Source organism: Astatotilapia calliptera, chromosome 22 (genome assembly GCF_964374335.1).
Source record: "Astatotilapia calliptera chromosome 22, fAstCal68.1, whole genome shotgun sequence".
Lineage (NCBI taxonomy): Eukaryota > Metazoa > Chordata > Actinopteri > Cichliformes > Cichlidae > Astatotilapia > Astatotilapia calliptera.
In genome coordinates, this window is record NC_137442.1 from 5,785,935 (window position 1) to 5,802,698 (window position 16,764).

General features: G+C 43.3%; 1 protein-coding gene across 1 annotated transcript in view; it reads left to right on the forward strand.

Moving 5' to 3' along the window:
- col11a2 (collagen, type XI, alpha 2) overlaps positions 1 to 16,764 on the forward strand; it is a 41,684-nt gene extending 24,920 nt beyond the window's left edge. Inside the window, exons 14-65 of the mRNA XM_026157097.2 lie at positions 3 to 59; positions 163 to 216; positions 362 to 415; positions 655 to 708; positions 1,006 to 1,059; positions 1,164 to 1,217; positions 1,311 to 1,355; positions 1,853 to 1,906; positions 2,585 to 2,629; positions 2,813 to 2,866; positions 3,034 to 3,078; positions 3,860 to 3,913; positions 4,011 to 4,055; positions 4,214 to 4,267; positions 4,378 to 4,422; positions 4,588 to 4,641; positions 4,833 to 4,940; positions 5,334 to 5,387; positions 5,476 to 5,529; positions 5,656 to 5,700; positions 5,904 to 5,957; positions 6,240 to 6,284; positions 6,388 to 6,441; positions 6,584 to 6,637; positions 7,052 to 7,105; positions 7,270 to 7,467; positions 7,586 to 7,639; positions 7,925 to 8,032; positions 8,120 to 8,227; positions 8,369 to 8,422; positions 8,549 to 8,602; positions 8,826 to 8,933; positions 9,067 to 9,120; positions 9,222 to 9,275; positions 9,421 to 9,474; positions 9,558 to 9,611; positions 9,726 to 9,833; positions 9,939 to 9,992; positions 10,162 to 10,215; positions 10,432 to 10,485; positions 10,887 to 10,940; positions 11,181 to 11,288; positions 11,416 to 11,469; positions 11,617 to 11,778; positions 11,863 to 11,916; positions 12,025 to 12,060; positions 12,158 to 12,211; positions 12,293 to 12,578; positions 12,729 to 12,838; positions 13,145 to 13,213; positions 13,367 to 13,603; positions 15,077 to 16,764. Of these exons, the coding sequence (XP_026012882.2) occupies positions 3 to 59; positions 163 to 216; positions 362 to 415; positions 655 to 708; positions 1,006 to 1,059; positions 1,164 to 1,217; positions 1,311 to 1,355; positions 1,853 to 1,906; positions 2,585 to 2,629; positions 2,813 to 2,866; positions 3,034 to 3,078; positions 3,860 to 3,913; positions 4,011 to 4,055; positions 4,214 to 4,267; positions 4,378 to 4,422; positions 4,588 to 4,641; positions 4,833 to 4,940; positions 5,334 to 5,387; positions 5,476 to 5,529; positions 5,656 to 5,700; positions 5,904 to 5,957; positions 6,240 to 6,284; positions 6,388 to 6,441; positions 6,584 to 6,637; positions 7,052 to 7,105; positions 7,270 to 7,467; positions 7,586 to 7,639; positions 7,925 to 8,032; positions 8,120 to 8,227; positions 8,369 to 8,422; positions 8,549 to 8,602; positions 8,826 to 8,933; positions 9,067 to 9,120; positions 9,222 to 9,275; positions 9,421 to 9,474; positions 9,558 to 9,611; positions 9,726 to 9,833; positions 9,939 to 9,992; positions 10,162 to 10,215; positions 10,432 to 10,485; positions 10,887 to 10,940; positions 11,181 to 11,288; positions 11,416 to 11,469; positions 11,617 to 11,778; positions 11,863 to 11,916; positions 12,025 to 12,060; positions 12,158 to 12,211; positions 12,293 to 12,578; positions 12,729 to 12,838; positions 13,145 to 13,213; positions 13,367 to 13,603; positions 15,077 to 15,223 (3,885 nt within the window). The 3' untranslated portion in view covers positions 15,224 to 16,764. The remainder of the gene's footprint in view (positions 1 to 2; positions 60 to 162; positions 217 to 361; positions 416 to 654; positions 709 to 1,005; positions 1,060 to 1,163; positions 1,218 to 1,310; positions 1,356 to 1,852; positions 1,907 to 2,584; positions 2,630 to 2,812; positions 2,867 to 3,033; positions 3,079 to 3,859; positions 3,914 to 4,010; positions 4,056 to 4,213; positions 4,268 to 4,377; positions 4,423 to 4,587; positions 4,642 to 4,832; positions 4,941 to 5,333; positions 5,388 to 5,475; positions 5,530 to 5,655; positions 5,701 to 5,903; positions 5,958 to 6,239; positions 6,285 to 6,387; positions 6,442 to 6,583; positions 6,638 to 7,051; positions 7,106 to 7,269; positions 7,468 to 7,585; positions 7,640 to 7,924; positions 8,033 to 8,119; positions 8,228 to 8,368; positions 8,423 to 8,548; positions 8,603 to 8,825; positions 8,934 to 9,066; positions 9,121 to 9,221; positions 9,276 to 9,420; positions 9,475 to 9,557; positions 9,612 to 9,725; positions 9,834 to 9,938; positions 9,993 to 10,161; positions 10,216 to 10,431; positions 10,486 to 10,886; positions 10,941 to 11,180; positions 11,289 to 11,415; positions 11,470 to 11,616; positions 11,779 to 11,862; positions 11,917 to 12,024; positions 12,061 to 12,157; positions 12,212 to 12,292; positions 12,579 to 12,728; positions 12,839 to 13,144; positions 13,214 to 13,366; positions 13,604 to 15,076) is intronic.

Genomic DNA, 16,764 nt, shown 5'->3' on the forward strand with positions numbered 1-16,764 from the left:
AGATGGCTCTGAAGGGGCCTCCTGGACCAATGGGATTCACCGGACGCCCTGGACCCCTGGTATGCTACCTTTCATTTGGATCATAATAATCGGTCTGTTCTCTTAAGTGTATATGACATCGTCATTAGTAAAATGAGACTGAGACGATTGAGTCTCTTTCAGGGAAATCCAGGAAGTACTGGTTTGAAGGGAGAGCTTGGAGACCCCGGTCCTCAGGTAAATAACAACAGCTGTGTGTAAAATTATTAATGACTTTATTATTATTACTCCTGTATTGTGTTCTAAGTGAACCTTTTCAGCTCATGTCTGTGAGATCACAGTTATAACTGACACTTCTGACGGGCCGCTGGTTTATTTTCAGGGTCCAAGGGGACCCCACGGTATGATGGGCCCTCCAGGCAAAGCAGGAAGAAGAGTGAGTATGAACAGCTGACATTTTTATCAAGATGTGTGTATCACTTGTCGTTGTAAATTTTATTTTTTAAGTTTTATGAGAGTAGGTGTCGTTTCAGGCCTGCAGTTCAGGCTGTCACCAGAAAGTTTTAAAACCTCTAAAAGCCAGTTTTTGTCCATCCAGACGCTCACCTGTGCTCCTGTTTAAGCTGTCTTTAAACGTAGGTTCACTTAAACATGTTCTTCCTCTGCTCCTCGCAGGGCCGTGCTGGAGCTGATGGTGCCAGAGGAATGCCAGGAGAGCCTGGAACTAAGGTACCCTCACTGCCTTTATTTAAACACCACCAGCCTGAAGCCTCCACCCTGTCTCTGTAGCTTTTTTATTGGTCCAATAAGAATTGATATTAAAATTTAAATACTGGTGTCATTTTGGTGCCAAAAGCTCGACACAGTCAGTTTGTTCTCCCTGATTATTCAGCTGTATCAAAGTCTTTCTCATGGATCCTGAGGCCTCAGCTGTGTGCTCATTGTTATTGTATTGAGATTGTTTCTGATGCATTTCTACTTTCTACAGTGAGATAATAGTAATGTTCATGTCTGTGTCTATCACAGGGCGACCGTGGTTTCGATGGTCTTCCTGGTCTGCCTGGTGATAAAGGACACAGGGTACGTCCAACAAACTCAAAAACAATGATTGTTTTTCAGTTATAATCTTTATTACCGCTGGAGAATCATTTATTTACAACTGCTTCATCCTTATATTTTATTAGGGTGACTCTGGACCACTGGGACCACCAGGGGGCCCAGGAGAGGACGGAGAGCGGGTACGTAGATCTGCGAATATTATTACATCCAGATATTGTGTCACTGCTGATCAGCATCTTTTCATCCATAACGTGCTTCTTCTGTGTTTGCAGGGAGATGATGGAGACGTTGGACCCAGGGGTCTCCCAGGTGAACCAGTGAGTGTTTCAGTCACAGCCCAGCTGATTCTACACCTCCCACTATTTTCTATTTATATTCTACTCGTGCTTTTATTGTCTGTGTTTTAAATGGTCTCCCAAAATACATGCCTCTGTTTTTATATCTCACATAACAAGGTCACCTTTGCACCTGTTGTTTCATAATCATCACACCTTTATGATATTTTAGGGATCTTTACTGTAATTAATAATGTAGTGCAGTAACACAAAGATGGAGGAGGAGCCAACGTGCTTTTAGAATCACTGAAATAGGGAGTTGTGTTTTTTATGCAGCTAGTTGTGGGTCAGTCTTTTAGATTTGATAAAGAAGGAGAATGCAGATTACCTCTTTAAATAGCTCATTCTGTATTTATACTTTATATATTTATAAGTTCTCTTTCTTTATGTTTTTCCTTTCATTTCCATTAAAAACAATAGTATGTGTGAGTGAATGATCCTGGTTTGCATGACGCCTGTGTGTCCTTGTGTGTTTGCAGGGACCTCGTGGTTTGCTTGGACCCAAAGGTCCTCCAGGAATCCCCGGACCTCCTGTGAGTAGAAGCGATTTCACGCCCAGCCTTCTGCTGTTATTTTGGCTGCATTGTTTTACCCCACTCTGACCACTGAGCACCCACAGCACCACCTGAACCAACAGCCAGTAACCTGGTTTCATCCCAAATCTAAAAATGAACATGTGATGTTCCCACAGCCTCCTCAAAACATACCAACATGTAAAAAATGAATGCATGATATATTTAAACTTTCTGCTTGTTCTGCTAAAGTAAAGTTTTAGCTTTAAGGGAAGTTTATTCCATCAGTTTAATATGACAGAAGCAGGAACATCAGTGTTCTTGTTCCATGTATTTTTCTTACAGATTTTAAATATGTAATGTTAAACACAGTAAACACTTTTTATTACCTTACACTCTCACATTTGTTTTGAAATTTTATAACATGTTTAAGTACAAACCAGCGCTTTCAGACAAATACTCTGTGCACTTTTTTCCAAAGACTTGTGTAAAATTAGCCGACTGCACTTTAAATAGGAAGATGCCCACAAAGACAAACCTGCATCAACATCAACATGTTTCGTTTTCTATGAGTGATGCTGAGCAAAGCACCAGAGATGATGTTTTCAGTTCCTGTTCCCTGGATGCTTTGACTAGAAGCTGACATTTAGACATTTATGGGGAATCGTTTTTAATTTCTTCCTCTCGATCTTCTCTCAGGGTGTTCGAGGAAACGATGGACCCCACGGTTCCAAAGGAAGCTTGGTCAGTAACAGTTTCCATGTTATCCTGTTATCGTGTGTATTTGAACATTTAAGATCAGAACTCAGAATGTTAACACAAAACTTTTCTTTTAGCTAGTTTCTGACAGATTCTCTCTTCTTCCTCTTTCCTTCACTTTGCCCTGTGCTGATTGTTATTCTCTCCTCTTCTGTTTCTGTCTCTCAGGGTCCCCAAGGTGAGCCAGGACCTCCAGGTCAGCAGGGAACCCCAGGAACTCAGGTGAGAGAGAGAACACCTGGTCATTATGACGTACCTGATACGTGATAATGTATGAGAATAGCTATGCAGGAACATGCACACAAAGATAAAAAGAAAGAGTAATGCTCAAATTGTAATAATTACATAAACTGATTAAAGGTCACGCGGTGTTTTGGGGTTTTTTGCAGGGAATGCCGGGACCTCAGGGGGCCATCGGACCCCCAGGAGAGAAAGTAAGACCTTAGATATTCATCATACTCTATTTAAAGTACATTTACATAATGAATGTTGGCTCTAAACAAGTATTCAACAATAAACAGTCATATAATAGTTGGAATATTATTAATTCATTGCATTATTCAACTCTATTCTCCAACTCTGACATTTAAATACTGCAGTGACGACACCGAGAAAGTAAACAAAGGGAGTAGGATGTGCTGTTGTCAGGAAGAGATCTTTAAACACCTGTTACAGCAGGAGTCTGTGGGATGTTTAAGAATTATAGTAACCAATCAAACTCACACATCTCACAAAGGTGAAAATATGATGGTTGTTGTCAGAGATGACGATCTTATGCTATTTCACTTAAAAATGAATCTTCTAAATTAAGTTTGATATGAAGTGCAGGGTTTACCTCATGCACACACAGTACAGCACACAGCTGACTGCATGAAGACTGCAGTCACTCTCATATAACCCGACAACCACATACAGCTGTGACCCACAGACACTGCAGCTGTGACAGTGACAGCATGAATATCTCTGAAACTAAAGTGAAATTATGCAGCCTTACCTCATTCACATCAACACTTTCCCCACCGAGCAGTGGTATCAGCACTTATAGAATAACACTCGTTCTCTGTATCAGTGCACTTTTCTGTCACTCACACTTCAACCATGTGAGTCTGTCGTACTCGTCAGCGACGAAGCAGAAAAGTGTGCTTCATTCAGATATGAGACGTTTCAAATAAGGAGCATTTATTGACCTTATATACACTTTGTCTCCTTCTCCAGGGTCCCACAGGAAAACCAGGTCTCCCAGGAATGCCTGGAGCTGATGGGCCTCCTGTATGTTTGTCTTTCTTTATATCGTTTATTAAGTTGAACCACCTAAAGCTGGGTGATGTCGTTTCTAAGCCTTAAACTCTCTGTTTTCATGTCACAGGGTCACCCAGGAAAGGAGGGGCCTCCTGGCACCAAGGGAAATCATGTGGGTGCCATAACTCCATCACTTTATATTACTTCATTCATATTACTATTATTATCCATCCTAACAGGAGACCTGTAACCTCTGTTAGGTTTGTCCTTGTGGTCGTAGTTACCACAGTGTGTGTGTTGTGCTGTAAACCTGCTTTCTTTGGTCTGCAGGGTCCTAACGGTCCTCAGGGAGCTATCGGCTATCCTGGTCCTCGGGGCGTCAAGGTCACTGCACTTCATTTTTAATGTGTCATAAAAGAAATTAGCAAAGACAATTTTTAAATGCGATTTATTAGAATGCAAATGTATTGATTATGAAATTGTTGTGATCACAGGGAGAACAGGGCATCCGCGGCCTGAAAGGCCACAAAGGAGAGAAGGTAAATGAATAAATATCACGTTTACACAATAAAATCGTGTTAATGTGAACATCTGGTGATTAAAAAAGGAAAACGGAGATATCATGTGACTGCATTTTATAATTAAAAACAAGGTTGGTGTCATGTACATCTATTCATTGTGTTTTTATTTGTTTTTGTTGCCAGGGAGAAGACGGCTTCCCGGGAATTAAAGGAGATTTCGGTGTCAAGGGAGAGAGGGTAAAGTCTGAATAACGAAGCAGCTGATTGGTCAGTTGGCTGGTTCTTTAATGTAACACTAGATGGCTGAATGAAGGACTGGATGATCCAGATTTTTAATCTAACCCATGTTAATATTTGCTCTGAGTTATTGCTTTGTGTACAGCACAGATTTAATCTCACAGCTGTGTTTCCACTCTGATCTCTTACAGGGAGAGATTGGAGTATCAGGGCCCAGAGGAGAGGACGGCCCGGAGGGGCCAAAGGGTCGTGTTGGACCCCCCGGTGAGGTTGGAGCTATTGGACTGATTGGTGAGAAGGTATGAACTGTTTCATTACAGCAAGACTGCATAAAAGTAATTATTTTTATCATTCAGACCATCATTTAATACTTTTATAACTTGTGTAAGAATTATATTTCACCTGTACCTGGGATCTGAAACAAGTATTTATTTGAATTTTTCTAAATATTTGAGGCGTTTTTTATGTTTTATTGATGTGAATTTCTCCATTAAACCTGACATTTAACTTTATAACATGAACTTTATTACAAGATAATGTGACTGTTACACCTGTGCATCATATTGAGTGCTTCTCAGGTTTCTCACCTACATGCCAGCATTAATCAGTCATAACCAGCTGGTTTGTAGTGGAGCAGGTTAGAAAACGCAGTCACACCTGCTGTGATTGATGACGTCATCGTTTGTTTCCAGGGTAAACTCGGTGTACCTGGAGTTCCTGGATATCCTGGAAGACAAGGACCAAAGGTAAGAGAAGCACAAGCCTTTCATTAGCACTGAATCAGTGGTTGATCCTGATGGAACAGCTGATCCTGACATGTTGGTTTATTTTTAGGGATCTCTTGGATTCCCAGGATTCCCTGGTTCAAACGGCGAGAAGGGAACAAGGGTAAGACGACGTCTCTGTGGAAGACTCAGACATTTAAACCTAACAAGGATAAAATTTCTCAGGTTATAACAAAAGTTCTAATGTTAACTAATGTTTAATGTTAACTGTCTGTCTGATTTTCTTCAGGGTACTTCCGGCAAACCAGGTCCGAGAGGACAGAGAGGCCCGACGGTACTTTTTCTGTTTATTATGCTCAGGGTTTAGAAGCTGCTCTGCTCACAGCGTTAAAGAATAACCTATCAGTACATCACCCATCATCAGTGTAACCTCTGGTGATCAGCAGAAACACAGTTTTCAGAGTTGTTTAATTGTTGCTTCATATGATTTGAGTGTATCGTAGTAACTTAACTATACGTGCTGTTTTTGACCATCAGGGCCCCCGAGGGCAGAGAGGGCCGAGGGGGGCCACGGGGAAACCAGGAGCAAAGGTTCGTCTGCACACCTGAAACAAACTGCCCACACTGTGATTTACTGATGAATCCTGTTTTCACTTCATATTTTACATGAATGTGTGAAAGAAATTACTTGTATCTCATCTTTATATAAATATTTGAACAAAAATGTCAGAGCTGGATTTTTTTAAACAAGACTTGCCTAAAAACCCTCGATGCCATTTACATTTATTGCTTTTGATTTTTGCCTGTAAATAATTTAAATAAAGAAAAGAAGAGTTTGTATTTAATTCATTCTTCTTTTATTGCTCCTGTCAGGGAACCTCAGGAAGTGATGGACCTCATGGTCCTCTTGGAGAGAGGGTGAGTGTTGAAGTTCACAGAAGTGTGTCCTGCTTGGAAAAACTTACTTTTAAATTTGAGTCAAATATTTAATGTTCTTACTTTACCACATGTGATTTCTCAGGGATTGCCAGGACCTCAGGGAGCCAATGGTTTCCCCGGACCAAAGGGACCTCCTGTAAGTAAACGTTTTCATTTACGGTTCCTCACAGACTGATTTTAGTAATGATACAAATTCAGGGTGATATCACTGAGCTATTAATAAAAAAACTGAGGTACTTTGTACAGTTTGATAAAATTGCTTTATTGTTTTATTACAGGGACCACCAGGAAAGGATGGCCTGCCAGGACATCCCGGACAGAGAGGAGAAGTTGTAAGTTAAATTTGTATTTTTTATTAATTTATTAATTTATTTTTCTTTCTTAGAGGTGCCTCCACCTGAGCTCACTGAGTGGAGCAGGTGGCCCATAGGCCTTAATCCATAGATGTGGGTTTTAATCCAGACCACTGACTGCATGTCTTCCTCCCAGCTTTGCTGTCTTCTGTCTGTCTGAAGTATTTAAGTAGTGATCTGTGAAATTTAATGCACAGAGATGCTTGAATCTGTATTTATGGAGAAGAATTATTTGTGTTTTGTGTCAAATAAACAAAAAAAGTCATCACAGCAGATTTTTCTTCATCTCAGTCGCAGACTGTGATGATGGTTATCAGAGGACACGTCTTTGCCTTTCAGATCTGAGCGTCTGTGTTTTCTAGATAAACTGTTAACTGAGTTTGTGTCTTGCAGGGTTTCCAAGGTAAAATGGGTCCACCTGGGCCTCCTGGAGTTGTTGGACCTCAGGTGAGTTCATTCATCGTGGTGCACATACTGTTACTGCTACAGTAAATCACATCACGAGCCAACTTACACACTTCACTTCTCCATATTCACACCCTGCTGCTTTGCATTCTTCCTTCCATCATTGCTTTCTTCTTCTCTCAACCCTCTCCATGTCCATCTTCCAGGGCCCATCAGGAGAGACCGGCCCCATGGGCGAGCGTGGCCATCCCGGACCTCTAGGTCCACCTGGTGAGCAGGGGCTTCCTGGTCCCTCAGGGAAAGAGGGCACCAAGGGGGACCCTGGACCCACAGGACGGCCTGGAAAAGATGGTCCTCCAGGACTGAGAGGCTTCCCAGGAGAGAGAGGACTTCCTGGAACCCCTGTGAGTATAAATGATCCAGCATATGTCATCAAGCCAGGATCCAGGTGTTTAAGAAACATTCTTATCTCAGTCATTAGAATAAGAGTCCTGATTATTCCTGCATGGTCATTTCTTCCAGGGTGGTGGAGGACTGAAGGGAGGCGAAGGACCTGCTGGACCTCCTGGACCTGCTGTAGGTTTCTGTTCATATTAAAAAACAACTCATTTAAAGAAATGTTCATAGTTCAGAAATAATGGATGCAAGTCTGGATCTTTCAGTTAAGTGAGGAGAACAGAACGTACTCTGAGTTTGGATGTTAACCATCAATGTATTTGTTTAATTTTTCAAGTCTCTCACTAGGAGATAGAAATCTTTTAAAAACTTTTAAAATCTGTTACTTATTCTTCCAACTTAAGAATGAATTATTCACTTAATGAAAACCTGCTGTGGTTGGTGCTGACCTCATGTATTTCTTAGGGGTCTCCTGGTGAGCGGGGACCAGCTGGTACTGCTGGACCCATCGGACCTCCTGGCAGACCAGGCCCTCAGGGCCCACCTGGACCAGCTGGAGAGAAGGGAGTCCCTGTGAGTCTTCCGGATGTGTTAATCAAATTTAGTCTGTCCAGCTAATGATGAAAATCAATTATTGATTTCTCTCTTTCTCCTGCTCAGGGTGAGAAAGGGCCCATTGGCCCAGCAGGTCGGGACGGAGTGCAGGGTCCTGTGGGTCTGCCCGGCCCTGCTGGAACAGCTGGAGTTCCTGGCGAGGACGGAGACAAGGCCAGTAACTCTAAGTAACAGAGATCACATCTTAGCTTAAGATTCTTGGAAAGCTGCAGGGTGAATGTTTCACCTCAGAAGGTGTCAAGAGTCAAAATAGCTCAGAGCGTAAAATAAAATGAATTTTATTTATTGTTTCAGGGTGAGGTTGGAGAGCCTGGGCAGAAGGGTGCCAAAGGAGCCAAAGGAGAGCATGTGAGTGACTTAAATCAGAGATTAATATTTACCTCTGATGGTAACGATCAGGATCTAATAATGCTGTTTCTCCCCTAATGATTGTTGTTTCTCTGTGTTCATGTGCTTGTTTCTGGTTATTTGCAGGGTCCTCCTGGTCCACCCGGGCCGCTCGGTCCTGTAGGTCAGCCTGGTCCAGCTGTGAGTAGAAACTCCTTTTTATTTCAAGTGCATGCATTTGATGATAGCTGCAGTTTTTACTTTACAGATTTGATAAAGGTCTTGTTAAAATGAAAATGTAGTTATGTGATGAATATACAAGATTATTCCAGATTTTAGTTTAGATCCATCCAGTCAGGAGAACAGCACATTAACTGTTCTTATGTCCTGCTTTTGTCCTTGTTCTTCTTCTTCTGTGGTGCAGGGTGCTGATGGAGATCTTGGACCGAGGGGGCAGCAGGGTCCTTTCGGAGCTAAAGGTGATGAGGGAACCCGAGGCTTCCCAGGAGCCCCAGGTCCCATCGGACTCCAGGTAAAAACCTTAAAATGTCAAAAAACAGCAACACTTCCTTTCTTTACGTTGGATTTGATGTAAATACTCGTGCAGTTCGAGCATCGCTCTTGTGCAAAGCTCCTAATCCAGAACTTTGACCTTTGCTCTGCAGGGACTGCCAGGACCATCTGGGGAGAAAGGAGAGACGGGAGATGTTGGACCTATGGTGAGTTTCACAAACACATGAATATTGTAATAACTGGTAATGACGTATGCAACAAAATAAATGAAATGATGATAAAAACCAAATCCTCTTTATGTTTCCAGGGTCCTCCAGGCCCTCCAGGACCCCGTGGCCCTGCTGGACCCAGCGGAGCTGACGTGAGTTTTTGGAGCTTTTACTGAACCTCTGTGAAACTCGCTCCTTTTCCATCAAGTTAATTTTAGCAGATTAAATTCTCATGATACTTTTTCCTCCGAGTAACTGTTGATGGAAATTATTTGATCAGTTTTTGTCTGTTTTCAGGGTCCTCAAGGTCCTCCTGGTGGTATTGGTAATCCTGGGGCTGTTGGAGAGAAGGTGCAGTACTGAAGGAATATTTTTACAGCTTTGTGTCCAAAAACAGAAAAACTGGATTAAAATATGTGATATTTGTTCCACAGGGAGAGCCCGGTGAGGCCGGACCACCTGGAATCGTAGGAGAGGCTGGAAAGAAGGTGAACGATGTGATCTTAATGCTTTTTTGAGCCGATGCATCAGGAGGTCATGCTGTCGCTGATATCTAAATATCATCCATGAGCAAACAAAGAGGTCTGTACTTCTGTGGACAGGGTCCTCGTGGAGAGCGCGGAGAGAAGGGAGAGGCGGGCCAACCTGGAACTGCTGGACCTGCCGGAGGACGAGGAGGACCAGGAGACGACGGGCCCAAAGGAAACCCAGTATGAGAACCAGACACACCAGAACATACACAGACTGCCGCACAGATCAGTGAGCACCGATCTCTTTACTGTGTTTAATCATTGATCTTTTTGTATTAATTTCAGGGTCCTGTTGGTTTCCCTGGTGATCCCGGCCCCCCTGGTGAGGTTGGACCCAGAGTAAGTGTCGTTTTTGAATGATTCACGTTTATTTATTTATTTGCAGAGATGTTAAATGTGGCTCCACAGCTGCCGACAGTTCAGTTCAGCCTCTTCACTGCACGTTTGAGCTTCGTGCTGAACCGAACAACCCAAAGAAAACCTCTGACATCATCGTCTTTGTTTTTAGGGCCAGGATGGTGCCAAGGGAGAGAGAGGAGAGGACGGAGAAGCAGGAGAACCTGTGAGTAAAAAAGCAGAGATGCAGAAATGAAGGATTAGAAATGATCCAGCTCCTCACCCATATGGAAAAGAAATAGTAAAAACTTATAAAATACTCATGAAAGTGGCCACTTTCTCATTACTTTCATATATTGTTTTAGTAAATATCCAAAACAGACAAGTTTCATTTATATAATTTTTCAAGGGATCAATCTTTTCATTCTGCCTCCTATCGCAGGGCACGCCCGGACCTCCTGGTGAGAACGGACCTCCTGGACCCCCAGGAAAGAGGGTAAGATCACTCAGTCTGATGGCAACCTGCTGCTGTGAAAGATCACTTAAGTAACAAGTTTTTCATGCAGCCAATATTTTTTTTAATGCTTCCAGCTTTTGAAAAAGGGTGAAAACAATCACAGAGTTTTGCAGTTTGACCTTTTATTTACCTGAGCATATAAGGTTGTGTTTACTGACCAGTCATGTTTAGAGTATCATCACCCAAACACCCAACCTGAGCGCAGCATCCTAGACACCATCAAACATTTATTCTGTTTCTTTCCTGCAGTCGTATTTAAATGGCCTCTATTTAAAATACAATTCATTCCTATGATTTAGTGAAAGCTTATTAACTTTGAAGGAATACAGTGTTTTGTCACTTATGTTCACTGATGCACTGTTACCTCATTTACATGTCAGGGTCCTGCTGGTGCAAGAGGAGCAGAGGGACGTCAGGGAGAGAAGGGAACCAAGGTGAGTCCTTCAGTTACTAAATGATCTGCACAGATCACAGTGAGTAAAAGCTCTCAGATGATAAGACAAAACTATGTTTACATCTGATTACTGACCCTTTATTTCTAATAATGATTCTACAATAAATGATTAACTCTGTTTTTCTCAGATTCTTATCAATCTTATTTTTGTGATGCATAACTTTTACTGATGCAAAGAAGGAATCTTTGAATCGCGTTTCTTTGGCGTCACCCTTCACAGGGAGATCCAGGTGCAGTCAGTCCCCCAGGAAAGACGGGTCCTGTCGGCCCTCAGGGTCAACCAGGAAAACCAGGAACCGAAGGTCTTCGAGGACTCCCAGGATCAGTGGTCAGTTCAGTGTATCAGTCATTTTTGGGTTTATTCAAACAGCAACTAAACAAATTCACTGTGTGTGACACTTGTTGTTTGATGTGTTGCTGTTCACTCACTAAGTGTGTTAATAATTGTGTTTCAGGGTGGACAAGGATTACCAGGAGCTGCTGGAGAGAAAGGACCGCCTGGACCTTTGGTAAGAGCAAACACAAAGTTTGCACTTGATGCTCCGTCACGCTGCACTTTGCTCCTGCTGCCTTCTTTAATCCTCCATCTTTCCTCTTCTCGTCTGTCCTCCTGCTTTCGTCCTCTTCTTTTCTTTTCTCTGCTTCTCCTCCTGCAGGGACCGCCTGGTTTGCCCGGCCTGCGTGGAGACCCCGGAGCCAAGGGAGAGAAGGGTCACCAAGGTCTTATCGGTCTCATCGGACCTCCGGGAGAGCAGGGAGAGAAGGGAGACCGAGGCCTTCCTGGGCCTCAGGGATCCTCTGGACCCAAAGGAGAGACCGTAAGTTTGACCTCTGTCACACGATGAAGAGCAGGCAGTGAAACCTCTTTTTTATGGAAATGATTCTCATGTCTTGTAACACAGGGACTTCCTGGAGGCACCGGACCCCTCGGCCCTGCTGGTCCTCCTGGTCTTCCTGTAAGTATTTGTGCTGTTTTATTTCAGGAACATGACGTCATTCTTCCTCCTCCTGCTCCTGAAACCTGTCATTGAAGCCGTTTTATTAAAGTCTGACATCTTTTCCAGGGTCCTCAAGGTATCAAAGGAGCTAAGGGTTCATCTGTGAGTAACCACGCTAACATGAGTGCAGTGTCAGTAAAATTCAAAGATGAATCGATGTGATGATGTAATGCTTCTTTCCTTTTCCTGCTGGATTTAGGGAGGAGCTGGACCAAAGGGAGAAAAAGGAGTACAAGGACCTCCTGGACCTCCTGTTAGTACTCCACCTTTCTTCATTTAAATCTTCTCCATGTGCTCTCTGAACTGCAGTTAATGATGTAAACTTGCTTCCCAGGGCCCACCTGGTGAGGTCATTCAGCCGCTGCCCATCCAGAGGAGTCCCAAGTCCAAACGCTCCATCGATGCCAGCCAGCTGGCGCCGGAGTTTGACCCTGACATGCCGGCATCTGACACCGCCGGCACAGAGTTCCTGATGGGCAGCGAAGGCATGGAGGAGATCTTTGGCTCTCTCAACTCCCTCCGTCAAGAGATCGAGACGATGCGTTTCCCTCTGGGCACTCAGGACAGCCCCGCGCGCACCTGCCAGGACCTGAACCTCAGCCAGCCCGACCTCAAAGACGGTAACGGAAACAAACCACAAAACCCAAAACAAACCTGGCAGCTGATCCTGGCACTTATATCAGTACCAGGACGATGATGAATGAACATCTTTAAGAGTCAAAGTCAGACTTTTACATTTTCCCACCTCTTTTCTCTGTCGCCCCCTGCAGGAGAGTACTGGATCGACCCCAATCAGGGCTGCTCCAGAGACTCCTTCAAGGTCTTCTGTAACTTTAGTGCTGGAGAGACGTGTTTGTACCCGAGCAAGGACGTCAACACGGTCAGTCCAGCAATCTGCAAAAACAACAACTGTGTCAAAAAACATTATTATTAACTAAACTCATAATAATTTGGTTAAATCAACATGTTTGGGTTCCCGAAGCGTTTGTGGTGGTTTCTATTTTCTCATTTTATGTAAGAAAAAAAAATTATTTAACATTTATAACAAAACTAAGATGTCAGAGCAGTAATGTTGAGGAAATTTGCCGCCCAGGTTTAAAAAAAGGTGTTTTTATCTGTCTGTGTGAAAACAGAGTTTAAATGAAACTTTAACTACAATGTGTGACGTGGATCATTGTGGTCACAGGTGGAGATGAGCTCCTGGGACAAAGAGACTCCAGGATCGTGGTACAGTCAGTTTTCCACTGGTAGTAAGGTTAGTAATTAAGTTTAATAGTTTAGTTCTTGACCTGTTTAACCTTCTTTCCCTCGTTTGTTTGCATCCTTACACTCATCTTACACTTTTCCTCCTTGCTGCTTGTTGTCTTATCATTAAATCCTCTCCTCTCCTTTCTCATCCTCCTCCCAGTTCTCCTACGTCGACTCCAACGGTGATCCCGTGGGCGTGGTCCAGCTGGGCTTCCTGCGCCTCTTGAGCGTCCAGGCCCGTCAGAACCTCACCTACCACTGCCACCGCTCCGTGGCCTGGGCCGACCAAAGCGCCGAGAACAACTACCAAAGGGCGCTGCACTTCCTGGGTGCCAACGACGAGGAGCTGAGCTATGAGACCAACCCGTACATCAAAGCCGTGATCGATGGCTGCTCTGTGAGTTCACACACACAAAACTACATCCAGACCTGTTAAAGGCTCCGTGTCACTGAAGGTGACGGGGAGCTGTCACATCTTTCGTCTGGACCATCGTAACCATGTATGATGGACCAGAGTTAGTCTGACCCTCATCCAGTCCTAGTAAATTAAGCTGCCTCTTTTTCTGTGATGTTGCAGTCACATTAGACAAAACAGTGTTTTTAGATGATTGCAATCTCATTACCTTGGAAATGGTTGCTTTGCAGACAGAGAGCAGGTCTACGACAACTCACAGTCAGTTGAAAACTTCTGTGCAACTTTGGTGCTGCTATAGTTTTTTTAGGACTATCACCACTACTTTGATCTTGTCCAGTTTCCTCAGATTTTTTAAGGACACACTGCACAGCATGCTGAGATATGTTTTCAACTAGTCGCTCTTTGGGAATCACAAAATACGATTTTCTGTCTGTTAAAGTGTCATTTTTTAAATTTTTCATAGATTCAGCCAAAGAAATGGAACAAACTGCTTAGAGTTGTCTGTTTTCTGTAGACAGAACACTGATTCATGCTGAGTCAGGTGCCTTTTTTATTCTCGATTGAATGTTTAACTGGTTTAACACCGATCTATGAACTCTGACCTGTTCCCTCTGAAAATGCTCAGGTACAAGGATGAACTGAAAGTAATGAAAAAGTAGACGATGTGCAAAGAAAAACTTTGACCACTTAAAAAATGTAAAGATAGTCTGACTCCAACGAGACAAACATGAAGAAATAAGAGCAGACTCGAGACTTTTGCATAGTTTAAACCAGAAATGCAACCAGATAAATCTAGTCTGCTGTTTGCAAAGAAACACAAAACAGACGAGCTGTGCTCATCGATGCAGACTGACTCAGGTTAATTGCAGCATCTGAGCAAATTGTGTTTGTAGATAAAGCAGAAATTATTGGCAAACCTTCACCAATCTGTCTGAGAGTGACTGCAGTCGGTCCAAGTTGGACTGTGATTGGTTGGAGACAGTTCGCCTTACACCAGGCGGTCGCCTTGAGATCAAAAACATTCAATCATAAGTTGAGAGCAGCCGCTTTTTTACTTATTGTCACAAAGAGGTTGGAGTTTTATGTCGTGTGACTGAGCTGTTGGAGAAAGCACGAGAGTTTAGCCCCACACTGTGTCACGTTCCTCATCAATAACAGACAGTTTTCATTTTATGGGATCTTTGGGGTTGATTTAAATTTGAGAACGATCACTAATTACACTATGATGACAAACGGTTTCACATGTAGCTGCAAAACACAAGAGGAACATTTAAAGGATTTTATGAAGTGTTTAGCTGTTTGTTTTTGAACGGGTACAACGGGAGAGTTTGTTTTATATAAGGAGAAGAACCACGTCTGCTCTAACTTCAGCCTAATGTGCCAACTTACACAAACTTTATAAACCTTTTTCATTTTGTGGTTTCCTGACGTGCGTGTCTCTGTGTCTCTCCTCAGTATCGTAAGGGCTTCGACAGGACGGTCCTGGAGATCAGCACGCCACAGCTGGAGCATCTTCCTCTGCGGGATATCAAGGTGTCAGACTTTGGGGAGAAAAACCAGCAGTTTGGTTTTGAAGTGGGACCTGTTTGTTTCCAAGCCTAAGAACACAAACACACACAATACATGCAAACACACACACACTTAGAGACACACTTATATATGAAAAAAACATTCATGCCCAGTAATTTGTAAATTAATTTGTAAATGATATAAAACACACACACACACACACTTACATATACATGCAGTTGTTGTGAGACAAACACGCGCTCACAGTAAAGTGCGTGCCCGGGGAAACCAACATCCTCCCAACAATTAATGGACGTCACAAAAACAAAAAAAAGAGGAGAGAAATCTGAAAAACTCGCGGAGAGGAGACCTTCGACCCGCCGCGCGAGACGAAGATAAAGCCAGGAGGGAGCGTTCTTCAACATAAAACAGTGTTTTCTTTAACGTCACCGACCTGAGAGCGAGCCGGCAACCTGAGGTCTGATGCCCCTCTACCTCCCCATCCAACATCTCCTCCCAGAAACGGGTCACACTCATTCCCACTTCTCTAATCTACATTCACTCTGCAGGCAGCATGACTGACGGTCGTTCAGGCTGTGAGAGGCTCCCGTGCAGCCGCCTTTATCTGTGATGCAGTTAAAATCACATGAAAGCAAAACAGGAGACAAACGTGAGCATAAAAGAACAGCCAGAGGTCAGAAACGTTCCCCTGAGCTGTAGATGAGGCTCTTTGTGAGGTCATCAGGGGCGACTCTTTAGCCATGCTGTTTACAGAGTAACATTCAGATCTTTTTACACTTTAAGGAACCAAAGAATTAACGACACCGGCAGAAACACAGGGAACTGAGCACCGAGGTTAACGTGTGGCGAGGTGCAGGACAATCCCTCCTCCACCCGAGAGGAGCGAGACCGCGCTGAGCCGATGTGATGCATGCACGAGGCAGGAGAGACGTGTGACCAGTGAAATCAAAGCCATTCATTTTGTAAACTGTGCTAAATGCAGTGCTGTTGTATTTGCATGCTGCTGGTGCCTTTTTTTAAAGACCCGATTCTTTAAATCACTCCTCACCGAGGCCGCTAACACCACGCCGCTCCGGTGTTTGCTGAGTCTGGACTCTTTGTTGTTTTCCATCAGTGTTTAAACATGTCAGAGCTTCAGAGATTCCTCCTGTTTTTCCTGCAGCAGCAAATAAAAATGCACGCTTTTACTGACCTGTGTGGTAAGGTGCTAATTACACAAACGTGTCAAAGGTGTAGTGTCCACTCCGACTCCTTCCTGTAGTCTCTTCTAATTCATGAAGCTTGTACCTGGGGAAGATGTGCATTACATACCATTTGTACAGAAATAGTGATATTCTATTGTATTTATTTAAAACTAACAGGGTGCTTTGAGATTAAAAAAACAAGAACCAACCAATATTTCAGTCACATGTGGTTTGTATTTATTTCCTGCAGCTGACACTTGAAGGTCAAACTCACCGCGGTGCTCCGCCCTGTTCAAACTCCTTTTGTACGGAATAAAAATAAGAATCTGTGGCCACACGTTACTGTAAGATCCCGTCTTAGTGTTTGCATCGACTGTACTGTGCTGTTACATCCTGCTTCCACTGTAATGATTAAACGGTGACTCTCCA